We start from the raw sequence: 18,029 nt of genomic DNA on the forward strand, positions 1-18,029 counted from the left end.
TACCAGACAACCAACTCATCATTTTAACAATTGGTGAAAAAAAGGAAAGAATAAAACATTTATTTTTCCCTTTCCTATGTCAACTGTGCCTCAGGGTGACAAAATAATTGGTGAGGGGAAGTTTCTCTATGGGAGTATTCCAGCTAATGAACAAAGGAATGACAGAATAAGGGGGCCGCCATCTTCTAATCCCCAATAAGTGACTGGATCTAGGCAACGCTCACCAATGATGGGTGACAGCACCCGACAAGATGACCAGGTGTCGTATGTATACCTCTTGGTAGAAGACACATTATCTCAATCCTGCCTACAAGTAGACCTGTCCCCTAAAACACAAACAATTGAACCTGGATCTCACCACTCAATCACCAACTTATAGGAAATAGGGGAATGCAGCCACAAAAACCAAAATTTTAGAAATTCTACAGCACAAATGACCCGATTCCATCAACGAAATACCGCAAGAAAGCAAAGGGCAGGAAGGGAGGGAGGGAGGTAGAGGGGGAGAGGTAGAGAGAAAGCATGAGAGAGCAAGAAGGACAGAGAGGGAGGGAGAGAGGGGTAGAGGGGGAGAGGCACAAGTGAATGCAAAATCTATAGAGAAAAAAGAGTGATATGTAACCAATATGTACCATAATTTCCATGATTAAAGTGTAAAAAGTGCATCTGCACTTGGAGAAATGTGAATATAAGTACTTGACATTCAGGAATTCTTGTTTGTTTTGTTGGTGTAATGATGAGATTGTGGTGAAATCCTTAAAAGGGGATCTTTCCCTGCAGGGATCTTAAGACTGAGTGACAGGAGGAAGGCCAGGCGAATGAACCCCAGCTCTCTAGCTGGACGGGCCTACACGGTGTGGCTCTCAGTGCAGCACATGCTCACGAGGGTGGAAGGTCTGCTAGAGAAGGCTTCTCCTGGGCAATGGGACTTGCGGAGGTGGGAGATGCCCAGTGGGACTAGGGGTGTGGCAGGGTGCAGAGGCCTGAGACCCTGGGCAGTGAGTGTGGACTGGCACCTGAGACTGGGGCTGGGTCAAGGCTCTCTGCCCCAAATCCAGTGGGGACTCTTCCCACCAAGACCTATGGCAGGCACCACAGGGCTGCCTGGGCTCCTATCCTGGCCTGGACCCCCACCCTGCTGCTCTCAGGCACCCTCTCACCTCTGGAACTGGGTTGCTGACAATGGCTTTCCTCCCTGCCCCAAGGCCACCCGGCTGCTTGGACGGCGTCTTCTGGAGGAAGTCAGAGATCCTCTGAACCAAGAAATCACGGTCTTTCAGGTTGGCGAACAGGAAGGTCATTTTGCTCCTGGTGCTAATAGACAGAGGGCTGGGCAAGACACTGGAGCTGTCAGCTTTTTCGACAATGGTCACCTGGGAAAGTAAGAACACTGAGTGTCGGTGTCTGGGGATGTAGAACCGGAAGGGCCCATGCCCTGGGGAGAGCACAGCGGCCCTGGCAGGGTGCGCTCTATGGACTGGCGCTCACATTCCAACTCTGCTGCCTGCTGCCATGAGCAAGTTATGTGGAGATCTTGACTTCATTTTTTCACCTGTTGATGGGAGTGAGCACATCAGCCCTGCTGGACTGTTCTGAGGACGGTGAGCCTAGCTTCTGGCCCTTAGCAGAGTCTCAAGATGGCCGATTCTTTCCCTGCTCTGAAGCTTGGCAGGCAGGCCGCTTGCATGGCATCCTAATCGCTGGTTCCCAGCATACTTGCTGACAGGTGCTTCTTGGGCCTGGCTGACACCAAGGCATGTGGACAGAGCAGCATAGGCATGAATTGGAGGGCAAAGGATGGGCTTTCAGGGATGCCTCCACAGAGCCCACAGCAGGGCTACACAATGGCCATGCAGGCTGAACACGTGTGGTCACCAGGGGTGGTAACAGTGATAAGGCCAGCTGGGAGGTCATCGGGCTGCTTTGTGCTGGGCTCTTCAGGGGACATAGCAGCTGAACTGAGACCCGGTGCAGCCAGGTAAGGAGCTGGGACAGAGACCCAGCAACTGCCCTGAGGAGGTGCCTGACTGGCCTGATAGACAAGGAAAGGCTGGGGAAGCTGGTCCAAGTAAGCAGGGGTGGGCGGGGCATGTGTGTGTACATTAATGTATGTGGTGTGTATTTCTGAGTATTACGCTTACATGCATGTGGGAGTGGTATATGTACGTGTACTGGCATACGTATATATGCTTGTGTGTGTGGTGTGTGTGGTGTGTGTGTTACGTATATATGCTTGTGTGTGTGGTGTGTATGTTACATGTACACGTGAGTGTACGTGTATGATATGTTTTGGTGTGGTATGTGTGTGTGCATACATGTATGTGAGAGTGCATGTGTGAGTGTGCATGCACACATGTATACATATGTATGAGTTGAGATCTGAGAAGAGGCAGAGGGCTCACTAAAGGTTGCACAGGTCCAACAGGCAGTTGGGGATTTTCCTAATCACAGGAGAAGATGCTGGAGGATTCCACACAGGGCACTGACATGCTCTGACCAATGTTTTAAAATGAGCTGGCTGCTGCGGAAGGTTGAGTCCTAAAGTGGTTAGATGTGGGCAGGACACTCCTGAGGCGGTGTCTGAGATGGTGCCCGTGGAGAGGAAGGGACATGCTATGGTCAGGATGCAGGAATGATGCCAGGTCAGCATCAAGGGTAGCCCCAGCTTTTCACCAGAGCAGATGGAGGGAAGGGGAGCCGCTGCCTGGGGTGGGATGAACAGAACACATTTGAGGGTGCAAATTCAAGAGCCCACCAGACACACAAGTACAACTGGCTTTGAGTGAGGAGCCCTGTGGAGGCCCGCTGGCTGGGATGCTGAGCACTGGCCTCCATCCTGACCAGCTGCAGCGCCCTACCAAGGGCACAAGGCTATCTTGCTTCCTGGCTCAGCCAGCACAGTCTGCCTCAGACATCAGGCTGGATGGATTGGAGACCTGAGGAGACCCCTTAGCCAGCCCCAGGCCCATGTCAATACAGCACCCAGGACAAACCCATGGGCCTGGGCCTAAGGGACTGTGGGGTCAGGGGCTGCCTCTTAGCCCCTCAGCCTAGAGCTTCTGGGGCTGTGGCTTTTTGGAGTCCTTAGCCTCTGACTCTCTTTGGGAACTGAGGCAGCACACTACCCCATACCTAGTCATAGCTACACCTGTAATTCGAGGGCTTTGTGTAGATGCCAAGAAGATCTCACTGCTCTGGATTTTTAATCAAATCAAAACACTGCAGTTTAAATTATAACTTAAGATGGGAGACCACCTAGGAAGACTAGGTGCTGTAGGCGCAAAAAAAAAAAAAAAAGGGACTGTAAGCTGACAGGGTCCTTGCAATCTGTGAGGTCGACCAAGGGTTGCCTCGCCTAAAAAATAAAATAAAATAAAATAAAAATAAAATAAAAAATATAAATTATAACTTAAAAACCTCACTGTGCTTCAGCCATGAGGAAAAGGAGGCCTTGAGACCTGCCCTGACCTCAGGGTCGGTGCCTTCTGTCTGGGTGAGGGCCCTTGCCGTACATTCTTCACTGCAGCGGAGGACAAATGGCCTCCACCTCTGACAGGTGAGTGCTAACCCTACCTTGACAGCTGAGAGCTGACTTTTGATGACACTATGGCACCTGAGCCACAGCTAGGACAGGTGTCGGAGAGGAAAAGTGAGGGGGCCTCTGAAAGTGACATGGTGGGGCTGGTGTGGGGTCAGCATCCTCCAAACCCAGATGCAGGCCAGGAAGGCAAGACTGAGGGACACTCCCTGGTCACTCCCAGCAGGAAGGTACAGATCCTTCCTGGATTTTCTTATGTCCCAGTGTGAGTTCTCCTAGCACCTAAAGCCCCACCCCTTCTGCCCGCTAGGTGAGGCGACCTCTGAGGGGCATCTGGTGCACCCACTGCTGTGAGGCCTGGCACAGGGCGGACACTCGAATGGGCACTGACTCACCACATCCCCTCCAGGCGCCCACCACTGAATGCCAAGGGGCTGCTCAGGCGAGTCAGGGTGGAGCCAGCCCAGGCCCGGGTGCTCACCTCCCGCAGGGGTATGATGAGGTGGCAGGCATCCTCCTCTTTGCTGGCAAAGCAGATGTAGTTGCTAGAGATGAACATCTGGCCAGGGATGTGCAGCTTGTTGAATGGTGTCCACAGGGTACAGCTTGTGTGGCCGTCCAAGCGCTCATCCCCGGGGAGCCGGAATGTGGCCCGGTAGCTCTCATTCTTGGCTCGGGCGTCCAAGTCTCTGGGGAAACCACGGTGGGGGTGGGAGGGCAAGGGACAAGTGTTGTGTTTCCATACTGGATCTAGGATCTTTAGGGTCCTCCCATGAGCAAGTCATACCCAGGGATCTCAGAGTTCAAGAAAACATGCATCTTAAATGGCCTAGTAAAATGCGGGACATTCATACAACCAGCAGAGGAGTGGTCAGCAAACAACATGCCCTTGAGACCTGATGGCTGTGGGAGGACACCTAGAAGCTGACAGAGTATGATACATTGCTTGCCCAGAGGGTCCCTGCACCTGCTCTGCTACTTTTCCCTGGGAGGACCCAGCCCCACCTAGTAACCTAGCCAAGGACCTTCCGACAGGCAGGTGTGGAGTTAAGACTAAAACACATGATGCTGTTGCTTGATTTAAAACACACACTCGCCTGGCCCATGGCTGTGCGAGGCAGGGGCCTGGCCAACATCTCTTTCCCCCAAGCCCCATGGGGGCCACCAGAAGCCTGCTTAGGGCCTGGTAAGCAAACCTTGGACAGTGCCTACCAGGGACTGTCAAGTCCTGGCTCCCCTCGTTTTCTTTCCAGAAGGTCCCAAAAGCCATCCTGCCACACCAGGAGAGTGATGTCTGTGTACAGTGTTCTTGTCCAAAGGCACACCTGATTCTGGGCCTGGGCCATGGTCTCCGAGCACGTGGGTGTGAACTGCCTGTGGGACCCCAGGGTTCAGGGAACCTCTGAGCTCCCAGCCAGCCTTGCAGGTTTCCAGTGAATCTACCGCTCAGGAGTGCACAGAAGTGCTCCTTCGGAGGGCTGGCCACTATTATCTGTCCATTTGTCTACCGGTTGCCACAGACAAGGTGGCAGAGACCTCAGACCTCCCTGGCAGCACTTTGGCCCCAGGCCTGGGCTCCATGGCTACAGCTATGAGGGGCCACTGGCCAAGGGGTGCTGAGAAGAGCTGTCAGTCACAGTGGGAGGAAGTCCGTGCGCATGGGATGGGATCACTGTAGCGGCCAGAGCGGCCTCTGGGGGCGCCCTGATCGAGGTGGTAGGGAAGACAGGAGGGCTCCAGCTGCAGGTCATATCCTGGCTCCACTGCTTACTGCTGAGGGGCCTTGGGCAAGTTTCTTAGCCTTTCTGTGCCTCAGCTTCTCTGACACCAAGGATTGTGGGAGACCTCCTCATGATGGGGCAGCAAGGATGAATGTGCCTCTTAGGACAACCCCTCTGTGCATTTTTTCAGTGCCTTCCTGCAGCCACACCTTTACCCACCTCCCTCCCTGGGACTGCGTACCGCTTCAGAGCTGAGATGTTCCGGTGCGGCCGGGCGGGCCTAGGCAGTGCCTTGTCCTCCAGGAAGCCCTCGCTGTCCAGCAGCTGCCGCATGGCCAGGTTGGCCAGCTGCTCCATGAGCTTGAAGGTCTCGCTGATGTTGAGGAACATGGAGAAGAAGAGCTCCTGGTTCCGGGTGTCCACGCGGATGCTCTCGGGGAAGAGTAGTGTGGCATTCTTCTCCAGCCGTGTGACATCCACCCACTGCACCACCAGGCTTACTGGACATCGCAGGGACAGAGTACCACCGGGTCAAATGGGCGCAAAGGCTGGGCAGGGCGGGCTCCTGCCTTCCGCCTGTACCCGGAACCCACAAGGGAAACTGCACTCCCAGCATGCCCTGCGCCTGAGCCCAGCTGTGCTGGGACATGTGCACCATGACCAGGGACAGGCTGCGGGGGGGTCTCCGCTGCGGCCCAGGCCAACCCAGCACTGGCCCTGAGAATAGACTGGGTGCCTGTTTGCCCCATGAACAGCTCACGTGACATAAATGAACGTGTGTAGGAGAGATTGTTGAGATTCTGGTGCCAGGAAGGCCCATCTAGTGAGAGTGCACTGATATGAAGACAAAAGTCACAACATGGTGTGACCAGCACAGAGCGACACTAGCCCTTGCCTGATGAGGTGTGGAGAGGATGTGGCAGGTGTGTGCATGGCGGGAGAAGGCCTTGCTGGGCTGGGAAGGCAATACTGGGACAGCTGGAGCCCTGGGGGCTCTTTCTAGGGGCAAGGTGGCAGCAGAGGGCACTGACTGCCCCTGAGGCAAGGACTGCCCCCAGGGAGGGACTTGTAGCACCAGGCACGGAGTAACCTGGAGCCATTCGTGGACATGTGTCTCCAATGCTCCATGAAAAAGAAAGAGGGTGGCCCTGTGCAGAAAGTCACTATGTGAAGAACCACACTGGTAGACAGATGCGACAAGAGCCCCCAAGAGCCAGGTGTGTGCCTGGCTCAAGTCTGGGTATTCCTGTCGTGGGGCACTGAGGTGGCACTTAGTTTTGGGGAGACCCAGTGGTTGCGTGTGTGGGAACAGAATGTCTGGGGGCCAAGAAGGAGACCCCTCAGGGACCTCAGCAGTCTGGAAAGGTGGTGAACTTTCTGGAGGTAAGGTCGGGGGTGAGGGCGGAGGGGCTGAGGAAGACCAGCTGGGGGACAGAGGGCTGCAGGAGAGCCCATGCTCACCTTCCTTGCCCAGCAGGAAGGAGTAGAAGCACAGGTGGTTGACGGTCAGGTAGAGCCAGCCCTGCCTGGGCACGCGGCCCTTCCAGTAGCTGCAGGAATAGTAGTTGACCAGCTTCTCCCCCTCAGGCATCCCAAACTGCTTCCGCATCTTCAGCTCGGCCTCTTTGAACTTCCCAGGGTCCTCCTCTCCCTGAGGCTGCAGGTTCTTGTTCTCTTCTGCAATGATACCCTGGAGGAGGACAAGGGGACTGGTTCCTGGCAGGCCCAGTGTTCCCACGGCCAAGATAGGCAAAGGCAGGAGCAGAGAGGGATAGGGATCTCTGTGCTAGGTGGTGGCACTCATGACACTGGCCCGATGGCCATAAGCAGGGGCAAACCTGGTCAGCTGCCCTGGCAGCACGTGGTCAGACAAATGCTGCCCATGTGATTGGGCATGTTCCCTCAACTCTCTGAACTATTATCACCACTGACACAGACCAGTGGCATTTTACATAAAATTTCTAAAAAAATATAATGGTAAAAAGTGCAGAGCAGAAAAGTATATTCAATGAAAAAGGACTCTCCTGTCACCGCCATGGTCACTCTCCTGGTTTCTTCCCAGACATGCAGGTACTGGCGCACCTTTAAGCGAATATGTATGGTTTTCTATTTCCCTCTTTCTTTACCCAAATGGCAGCATGCTATGGCACTGTGAAGTACTTTTCTCATGATGATATCTTAGAGAACCTCTGTATCTGACCCCTCTTCCCCCATATACCAGGGGTCCCTGCCTCTTGACCCTGCTCACACCAGCAACAGGGCCCACTCGGCCAGGGCACATCTATGCTAATTTCGTCCTGCCTGCATCTTCGCTAGGCTCAGGGTGCCCGGAGACATCACTCGGGCCCAGGGCCAGCCCCAATCCTCCCAGAACCTGGAAAACAGGTTCTTAGCACTCAGCTCAAAGGCACACAGATTTTCCAGGATGATTATTCAACACTATAAGATAGTTCAAGGCAAGGGCTTGGGCCCCACCAGCTGCCTGTGCCAGGTCTCCCGGCAGCCTCTTGTCCCTCCATCCATGGGCAGGGAGAACAGCCAGGAACTGGGGGATACCCAGTAGGTAACGTCTGCTCTGATGCGTCTATCTCAGTGCAGCCAACCCTGCTGTAGCTGTGACTTCAACATCTCTCTCAAGCTGGTGTCTGCTGAGCACTCCTGGGGGAACTGGGCAAAGGGTCTGGTAAAGTCCTCTCCTCATTATTAAGGCCCTGCCTTTGTCTCTGCTGCCTTGAATTCCATTCACTGGGAGTCAGAGGAAGCACTCCACATCCCTCCCTGACAGTGACCACCACTGGCCACCCTGCCCCTGGGTCACCTCCAGCAGCCGCTCCCCCACTCCTTGTAGCTGCATCTGGGAGACCCCAAAGCAGAGAGCAGAAGAGCTGACGTGGCCTGTCTACATTCCACACTGGCCTCTATTCAGGAGTAACACTCTCTGCTAAACGGAACAAGCCAGTCGGGCTCACAGCCTGGGGTCTTCTGTTTGTTGGCTGATACTGCTGGACTGTAAAATCACTGGGTAAATTGTAACATCATGATTCCACATCTTTCATAGTTTTAGGCATATTCAGATTTCCCATTTCTTTCTGAGTCTTATTTTAAGTTATACTGTGTATTTGGCCAAATAATGGCCCCCAGAGATGTCCACAGCTCAATCTCCAGGACCTGGGAAAATGTGGTCTTATAGAGCAAAGGGGACTCTGTAGATGAGATTAAATAAGGATTCTGAGACGATCATGGGGAGATGATCCTGGATAACGCGGGCGAGCCCAATATAATCACATAAGTCCTTTAAGGACGTAAGAGGTTCACAGTCACAGAGGGAATGAGATGGGGGTGACTGATCGATTGATTGGAAGATGCCACACTGCCAGCACTAATGATGACAGAAGGGCCAAGAACCGAGGAACACAAATGGCCTCTCTAAAAGCTGGAAAAGGCAAGGAAACGGATTTTCCCCAAGAGCTTTTAGAAGGCAGGCAGCCCTGCTGACACTGGCCTTTACCCCATGAGACCCATTTCTGAGCTCTGACTCCTGAACAGAAAAATAACGAATTTGTTTTGTGTGTTACACAGTTTGTGGTAACTTGTGGAAACGAACACATGTTATTCTAATAAAGTGTCCATCTTGTCTACATTCTTAAAGTTATTGGCCTAAGGCCGTTTATGGCATTACTTCTTTTTCTTTAAACTCTGGGTCTGTACAAATCTTTCTCACATTCCGCCCCCAGAACCGCTTACAGGAGCCTCCGTCACCCCGGGTCCCTTTGCCATGGTCTGTAAGTGTTCTCTACCATTCCCTGTTCCCTACAGAATCAACTTCCGTCCTCCGTTGTTTCTTCTTTCTAATTTCCTGTTTTCTCTGGAGCCTCTATGAGTTAGATACTTGGCTCATTAATTTCCAGTCTTTCTTCTTTTATATGGTAAGATTTAGGCTTTACCTCTCCTTCAGAGTACTGCTTTTGAGGCATCCCCACAATTCTGATACACAGTAGTATTTCAATTACCCTTCAGTTCTAAATATTTTCTAATTTCCATTTCTTCTGAGTGAGTCATTTAGAACTTTGTTCTATTTAGCAGATTGGTGTGCTTGAGCCTGGCATATAAGCAGCATTTAGCGATGCTGCTATTGTTATTATTGTCACTGTTACAGCCCAGTTCCCTCATAAGACAGTGGAGGTCTGCTCCAGCTCTCTGCCTGCTGCTCTGGAGAGAGGAGGCAGCACATCTAATGCGCCTGGAACCCCAAGTGCATAGAGAAGAGCTGAGGAACTCTTGGTGCCCTCTGCCAGGTGTAGGAAGCCCTGGTGTGAGGAAGTCACAAGGGCCTGGTGTCAGGAAGTCACAAAGCAACTCAGCACCATGAAACTCTGAGCTAGTTGGAGCCCTCTTAGTAAGCTAACCTAAGGCTACAATCCAACAGAAAGAAACATTCAGATAAACGCGCATCATCCTGTTAATTAGCCCTGGAACAGGAAATAACCTAAATATCACCATGACATCAGTTTTTACACATTGCTGCAATTCTCATAATTATTATTTGGATAGCTGTAAAATACCACATAGGACTTACACAGTCTGCTCAAAAGTCAGCGCTCAGCACAGGACTCACACAGAAAGTGCCCAGTAAATGCTCTGCTCGCAAACCTTATGGCTCTCGTTTTGCTCTGCAGAGGAGCAAGCAGCTGCTTTCCTGACCAGAGGTCTGGGAGGCGCCGCTCCAGTCTCTCTGCTGACATGTTGCAGTCAACGCCCTGACACATATAAATACCCAATCTGCTAAATTCCAGGCAAAGGAACTGCTGGGTCAAAGGGTCTGTGCAGTTTTAAGTCATGTCAGTTTTATAATAGAAACATGTCTCCAACTCTCCTATTACTTCTAGCTTCTTCCTTTGCCGGCCAAACTGAGGGTGGCAGTTGTGTACTCGCATACTATCTCTTGGATCCTTTGCAGGGAATGGAAACTCCCAGCTCAGTCAGACCTCAGCAGCTGGCCAGAAGACAAGGTCTGTGTGGGCAGTGAGCTCACTTGCCCCTGCCACCACCAAGAGAATGGCCAAGGGCACTTCTCTTCCATCTTTGCAAATTGGGCATAAGATTGACACCGTGTTGTCTGAAGGTGCTATAAGCTGATGTACGTGAACACTGCCAGCCCAGAGAAGTAAAGGTGAATCTTACGTGTATCTTGCCCTTGACGAAGGTGGTGATATCTTCCTCACTGTCAAAGATGGACAGCGTCTGGAGTAAGTTATTTTCCAGCCATTCCCAGTGTTTTGTGATCTCTTTGCGGGAAGAACCTAGGGGAGGTTGGGTAAAGAAAAGAAAATTATACAATCACCAGGCCATAAACATAAACTCAAAGAAGAAAGATTAAATGGGTGACCGAATTTGCTATATCCAAGTGACTACAATCTCGAAGCTTCTTATTTTTTTCCTTCTTAAGCATTACGTATAAGTATAAAACAAAAGTCATAAATGGTCCTGTAAAAATAAAAAATAAAGAAATTTGGGCAGAATTGCAGACTCACATGGAAAAATAAAGCCTCCACTTCCCCTTAACACTGAGTGAGAATGACCGCTAGTTCCCTACGTGTCCTCCCAGAAATGGGCTATGTATCTACAAGTTTGCTTACTTAAGAAAATTTTCTTGGAGATAATAGGACTTAATGTGGTCTTTCCTATATAGATGACCAACCAGACGGAGTCAGACTGGGTATAAGTGAGAATTCAGGAGTCCGTAGATGGCAGCTGCAGCTTCCTGCAAGACCCCATGCCCCTGCTGGTGGCTCTGTTCCCCTCTGAAGCCCAATACACTCACCTAGGCCTCTACCCACAATGCTCCTTTCTTTTTCGGCTCAAATCCCAGCCCTGTCCTTGCCTCCTCCAGGAAGCCCTGTCTGACCCCTTTGGTTTCTGGCTGGCCCCTAGCATCTACCCTGCCTAGAAAGTGGTCCCTGTCCTCCTCAGGGAAGGGGCCCTGGTGGACATTGCAGGTCCAGTGCAAATGGCAAAACTGAGAGAAGGCAGCCTGATGTCATTCCCAAAGGGCGAGGCAGCTGTCCTCTCTGCTCCCATCAAGGAATGGGGCAAAGGGGCCCTACCTAGGAGGAGAAGCAAAGGGATGAGGTCAGTGTCAGCCTGGCCTGCCTTCCCTTGCCTCTGGCACCCCATTTTTGGGGGCTTTGCATGTGCCAGGCATGGGGTTTGCACTCAAGACCTGTTTTCTGAATGAATGAACACAAGAATAAGAAAGGAGTGAAGGCCTGCACCCTCTCTGCCATCCTGGGGTGCGATGGTCTGTGGACTGTCGATCAGATGATCCCGGGAAGGCCACATACTTGGCATGGAGGAGCCTTGGCAAAGCCACGAGTCCAGCATGGCTGTGGACCACGGACACGTTTGCTGAGTGCCAGATCCCAGGCACCTGTCATTCCCCACCTGGGAACACTCTTCCACCAGCTGAAAATAGTCCTGAACCTGCCCAGGTCTGACCAAGTGAGTCCCCACCATCTCCCCACCCAGGCACCTGCTCGGTGCTCTGTCACTTGTCACAGCTCAGTCGTCTGGTTGGGGTTTATGTGTTTGTTTCTTCACATTTACCCTAGCAGCTCAGCACCCTAATGAACAGTTCCAAGGAAGGACCCTCCCCACCGGCTGCTGTAGGGGTGCCAATGTGACGTTGATGAAACCTAGACTTCTATAACTCACAGTGGGTCACAGTGGCAGGCAAAACTACCCTGATCATCCACAAATTACCATTTTTTTTCCATTTTTCTTTGCATTTTTATTATGGCTTCCTTTCCCTGGTGCATGGAGGCCAAGGTCTAGTTAGCTGGGGAAGGGTTTTCTTTCTCTGTCTTTTTGCCAACACCCACACTGAATATGGAAATTAACTCTACTGTATCATTCACGTTGTTAGCAGCCTAAAATAGAAGAAATTTTGTCTATGCTGCCTGTGTGGATCTGTAAACGTGCTTTAGTTATAAATATTTATAACTAAATATTTACATATGTGCATTTAAAAGAATTATTAGTTAAAAGTAACTCCATCTTCATTTAGTATTAAGTAAACACCTAAATGATGCCATCTCTATGTTAGGTACCGGGAATAAAAAGAATATAACAACTAATTTAAGCAGGGCTACTTCTGCTTTCAGAACTTTTCACGGATTGTTTTAATTCTTAGAGCACCTTGGAGATGGGTACCATTATTTTCATTTTATAGGATGAAACTAAGGCACAGAGAGGTTAAGTTGTCATACAGTTGGGAAGTGACCAAACCATAATCCTAACCCAGGCTGCTCAGTTGCAGGGCCCACCCTCGCCCTCAGGGACCTGTCGGTCTAGCAGGAGAGCCAGCAGGCCTTCAGTGTGAAAGTGCTGGTGGAGGCTGGTGAGCCCCAAGAAGCAAGAAGGAAGGCTGGGTACTCAGGCCTGGGGAGGTTTTTACACAGGAGGGGACATCAGAGCTGGAGGAAGAGGTCAGGTGGATGTGGGGGATGATGTACTCCCACTGTCAGGATGGGTGTGTAGGAGCTTCAGGCCCTGCTAGTGTCCTGACTGGTGAAGGCCAGGTGTGAGCTGAAGGGAGGAGGGCAGAATCGGGGCAGGGAGACCCCGAAGTCCTTCAGTGGCAGACTGAGGAGTCGGGATGCACTGCCAGTGCCAGTGGGACCATGTCTGGTTTGGGAGAGCTGACAGGTGGGGGTGGGCATAGCTGGGGAGGCATGGCAGAGGCCAAGGCAGGGCTACGGGGCTGGCAAAAGGGAGAGCAGGTAAGTGTGTGGTGTGTAGCCTGAGGCCAAGGGCTGGGGTTCCCCAGCACCAGGCTGCGCTGCTACCAAAGGGGTTACCACACCACACAGCCGCACACCTCTGCCCCACAGAGAAACTGCCACTGTCCCCTCCCCAGCTGCTCCCTAGGAAGAATCCCACTGAAACATGCAAATATCAAGGGCCCACTCAAGAGTAAAGAATGTGCTCATAGCCCAGGCACACAGCAACCTCCCGGCTCTACTCTGGGATAGTCCCCATAGGAAGCCCCTCTCTCCTGTGGACAAACCAGCCCTCCATTCCCCACTCAGGCTCTGGAACCAAGAGAACAAACTTGGCCCTGGGCAGGCTCTGCTTTCCTCCAGTCACTCACACAAGGGGAGGACACATCTGTTCAGGTGCCAGGTAAGGGGGCTGTGCCGGCTGCTGCCTACCCTGGGCCTCCAGCCTTGACCTCCTTCCCTCAAGCTGGGGTCCAGCCGTGAGCGCTCCTATCACCTCTCCAAGCCTCCAAGGAAGATCATTATTCTGGGGTACAGTGACATGGTGGCTTCTAACACATAGAGGTATCCAGCCTAGGCACGTGAATAGGTGCTCTGGGTCTGAACTGCAGGTCTGTGTGACTTTGGGCAAGTTACTCAACCCCTCTGGGCCACAGCTGGCTCATCTTCGAAATAGAGAAAACTAAAGCTCCACCTTCCAGAGTTGTTGGAAAGTTCCCTAAAGTGCCTGGCCTGCAGGCAGTGCTGAGTGCTGGCTAGGACAGTTTTATCTGAGTGACCGAGTGACTTCAGCCAGATGCCCAGTGGAAGGGGACTTCTTCCCCCTAGACTCTCAGGAAGGGGGCGTGTTTCCTGCTGGGGGGACAACTGCAGCGATTCTCAATTCTCATTATTCACAGTAGTTATGTCCCACAGAGTCTTGTAGAACACTGATTTCGCCAAGACTGCTCCCAGGGGAGCGATAGGGCTAAGTTCTTGGAGCCTTTGGCCATGACATTTTCATTAACTGATCAATAAATACGTAACTTGTTTTATGTGTCCTTCTGTGTAAAGGCACCTTATTAACATAAGACGTTAATTGCTAACAGCGTACTTGGGCCAGCGCACTGACTCAGGCCTGAAGGAAGCTCATCTAACGCACCTGCCACACAGAGAGACACAGGTGCCTCAGCACCATGTGGGGCCGTTTTAAAGAGCAAATTACCAAGGGGAAAACACAGCATTTAGACGTGAAAAGGAAACTTGTTTACGGTTTGAGAGCTCGGAAAAAGGGAGGACACCTTGTTCCACCCCAGCTGGGAACCTGTGTCAGCTGACTGGGACTCTGCATATGCACATTCCCACAAATGCCCATAAAGGACGCAGAGTACTGCTGGCCTGGGACAGGCTGAGCTGCCTTACTAAGCGGGACACTGGCCTGGGCTGTGTGAGTGTGGGGCAGCACCAGGTTCTCAGGGGGCAACACCCAGCTTACAACTCGGGCCGAGTCCCCTCCCTCCTGGCCCCTCTCAGGGCAGGCCTTGCCCAGCACCCCTTGTGATCCAGGGCACCTACCGCACGCCACCGTCCAGTAGATCTGAGAGTCCTGGGTCTGGTGCAGGATTCGGAAAGGGGCCACACGGGCGCTGGAGTCCAGCACCACATCCAGGGTGCCCACGAGAAGACCTGGGAGCAGGGAGAGAGATGCTGAGGGAAGGGTGTGCGGAGCTGAGCCTGGCAGCCAGGATGGGCTCAAGGGAAAAACATTGCAGGCACCTCTTCCATCAAATGGCCTCTTTTCCTGCCAAGGCCGTCAGTTGGGGTCTGACACCGATTGAAACCCCCTCCCACGTCCTCCTGGAAGCTGTGCTCATCCTCATGACTCAGAAACACCTGCAGGCAGGGGCTTATGAAGCCCAAAGCTTCAAGAGGAGGCCCTCTTGAAGAAAACTACAAAATTAGGTTTGAAAACAAGTATTTCTTTAGAATGAGAAAGTACAATAGTTACACACGGAAAACGACATCACAAATGTCACAAAATGCAAAAAATTACACAATGTGTTTTATTAACTGCCAGACATCTCTCTTAACCCATTTCCTGTTTGCCCCGTGAATACTCACTGGCTGTGCTTGCGGCTGCAGCGTTTACTCCAAGATAACTCGTGGATTACAGTCCTAACCTTATCCCCAAAGTTTGCCATGAAATATCTCACTTTTATTATTTTTGTATCGCTCTAGTATACCGATAGTCTTTGGAAAACAATGACATAATTCTATTTATAGTATTCTGTTTTTAGGAGTGGTATTTCTTATTACAAAATACAGTAATTCTTGATCGCCGAAAATATCAAATCCTAGAAAATGTAGCATTCCTATGTGTGATGTTAACATTGTTCTTAAATAGTTGTTAGCTGAAGATTCATTTGATGAATCCAATTTATGTACACATTTGTTACATTAGGATTAGAGACAAGTTCTGTTTAGAAATAGCTCCAAGAACATTTTTATATTTTATTTTCACATTGAAAACCAATAAAACTTCTTCAGCCTCAAAGAGCGTGTTTATGTAAAATTAAATTAATGCTGCGTGTTTTCCTTCCTAAACAGGAAATGGGTTAAGATACATTCCTTACCTCCCCCTAGACATTTTTGGCTATCTCCTCTGATGGCTTTTTTCATAAGACAGTGATTTCATAACACCATTTTCCATATCAACCTGAGGAGGATAGTACAGTCTTTCCTCTGTCATAGCATCATTTTTATTATGGAAACTTTAAGGAAATTCTTTGGAGTCTTGAAAGTCAGGACTGAAAAAGACATGCAAATTTTTAGACATGTCCAATTTGGGAAAACATCGATCCAGTTTTTTTCATCTCTGAACTGAAGCATTTTAGGGCATTTCAAGTTTTCCTTCTCATCACATACACCCTTTGTCAGCGTCACCATTTCCCTGACAAATGAGATGAACGCCTATCTTGATTCATTCCCCTTCATTAACTGAATTATCGAGCCATCTAAAAACCTGTTCGTTGTTCCTATTTAAAATTTATTTTTTCCTCTTAATGTGCTGCTTTTGGTATGACCTCAAAATGTTTTGTTACAATTTTCTTGATGTCAGAACCATTTCTATTAATTTTATTACTTAACTTTAACACTTTCATTTCATATTCCATTTTAACCATTTTTCCCTTCCAGTCTTTAATAAATAAAATAACTGATTATAAAAGGTACTCTTCATATACATTCAAGTCAGGAATCTGTAATTTCTCACTTGTTTTACTGAAATGTTCTAAAATACCCTTCTAAATTGCAGTTAAAGTGGCATATTCAAGACTTATCAGTGTTTGGAATAAGCCTTTTTTTCATGATTTCTGTTGGAGTTTCTCTTCTGGTCTTGGGAATTTTATTTTCCTCCTTACGCTGTTGGTATACCCACATCGTGAGACCTAAAAACTTTATAATGGGTGAACCATCTCATTACACTCATACTCTTCAATGAGGAATACAAGTTGGGATCTGTTTATAAAAGACGGCTGGAATAAAATGACATCACTACTGCTCCTCTCCTGGGGAGATGTGTTCAGGAGGCCATGGTGTTTACAATGGCACAGGAAAGGCCACCGCAGGACTCATGAAACCTAGCTGGAGTGGGGGGTTCAAGAAGTGGTTTTCTGGGGGGACAGAGGTAGCTCCGTCATGGGGGACATGGAGAGATGAGTGAGGTGGACAGGGCCTTCTCTGCACAGGTAGGCAGAGCAGTGGGACCCACCTGCTCACTGAAATGATCTACAGAAACAGAGCACAGAACAGCTGCTCAAAGGACACAGGCCTATGTGACACATTACGCTGGTGCAACAAAAGGTAGTGGGCACCTGCACCTTAATTTCCTACAGGGGCTTGTAGTAGCTCCTGAGGGTAACCACTGGTCAGCCTCTTCAGAGGGGTTGCTGTCACAGCTCCAGAGCAGCCTGGTCAGGAGGCAGGTCCAGCACTGGCTCCCGTGATTCTTGAGGCCATTAGGAGGGAGCCCAAGGCACCAAAGGGAACACAGTTTTCTGGGAAACCGTATAGTCTCTTACATATTAGGAGGTGTGGCCCAGGAGAGGCTGGCAGCAAAGTTCTCCCATGAGAAGCCTCTGCATCTGCCAGGACTATATTAACTGCTAATGTTTAAAATCTGGGTGTTTCACAGAAAATTCTCTTGGCAACACTGGGCTTGCAATCAACAGGCCACAAGAGGGGAGCAGGCAGTTCTGCTCTGGCAGTCCCTGCCCAGGCCTTGGAGCATGAGGGGCCTGGGACACCTGCAGAGGTGACGTCCAGTGGACATTCCTTGGATCTCACAGGCCACAAAACCTCAGGAGGTGCCTGTCCAGCCTCGTCCTGAGTGAGTGGTGATGCCCACACAGGCACAGGAGCATCCTGGCTAGCTCACCCCAGAACACCGTATACTGGTCATTTGGCAAAGCCTGGGTCTGCAGCTCCAATGGCGCCAAGAATCAGGAAAGGTGGGCAGGAGAAGCTGGAAAGATGCCGGTCTGCAGCTTGGGGAACCTCTGATCTGGCCATATGGCAATTATTTGGTGAGCTGGGAATGAAGGAAGCAAAAGGAAAGGTGTGCTGTGTCTCTTGGCCCTTCAGAGACCGTTGGGGAAACAGGCGGAGGAAGCCCAGGGCATCTCGCCGACTTCCAGCTGTGAAATCCCACGCCAGGAAGCTGCCCACGCCTCGGCTGAGCGCTGGGAAGCTCACGGGCACCAAATCCAGGCAGAGGCCCCAGCCAGCCTTCCTTGGGTGGGCCGAAGTGTCCCGACCAGCCTCTAAATGCCAGAGCATTTGCCTTCCTCCAGTTCCCCGCACGTCCCCACCGCGCCCCTCCCCCCAGACCTGTCTTCATCTCCCATCCCTCTCCCGCTCCGTACCCACCTCCGCCGCCGGCTCGGTCTCTACCCCACGCCCCCAGCCCCGTCCCCGCCTCCCGCCCCCGCCTCCCGCCTCCCGCAGGCCCGGTCC

The 18,029-nt window shown here is 51.0% G+C and overlaps 1 protein-coding gene across 1 annotated transcript in view; it reads right to left on the bottom strand.

Annotated features, from left to right (window-relative positions):
- Positions 1 to 18,029, bottom strand: part of TBC1D9B (TBC1 domain family member 9B) — a 42,606-nt gene that overhangs the window by 21,627 nt on the left and 2,950 nt on the right. The window contains exons 2-9 of the mRNA XM_023537740.1: positions 16,786 to 16,802; positions 14,793 to 14,817; positions 14,592 to 14,702; positions 10,441 to 10,559; positions 6,721 to 6,949; positions 5,501 to 5,759; positions 4,020 to 4,227; positions 1,161 to 1,373 (exon numbers count right to left, since the gene is read on the bottom strand). Coding sequence (XP_023393508.1) covers positions 1,161 to 1,373; positions 4,020 to 4,227; positions 5,501 to 5,759; positions 6,721 to 6,949; positions 10,441 to 10,559; positions 14,592 to 14,702; positions 14,793 to 14,817; positions 16,786 to 16,802 — 1,181 coding nt within the window. The remainder of the gene's footprint in view (positions 1 to 1,160; positions 1,374 to 4,019; positions 4,228 to 5,500; positions 5,760 to 6,720; positions 6,950 to 10,440; positions 10,560 to 14,591; positions 14,703 to 14,792; positions 14,818 to 16,785; positions 16,803 to 18,029) is intronic.

The sequence above is a fragment of the Pteropus vampyrus genome, unplaced genomic scaffold, assembly GCF_000151845.1.
Source record: "Pteropus vampyrus isolate Shadow unplaced genomic scaffold, Pvam_2.0 Scaffold197, whole genome shotgun sequence".
NCBI lineage: Eukaryota > Metazoa > Chordata > Mammalia > Chiroptera > Pteropodidae > Pteropus > Pteropus vampyrus.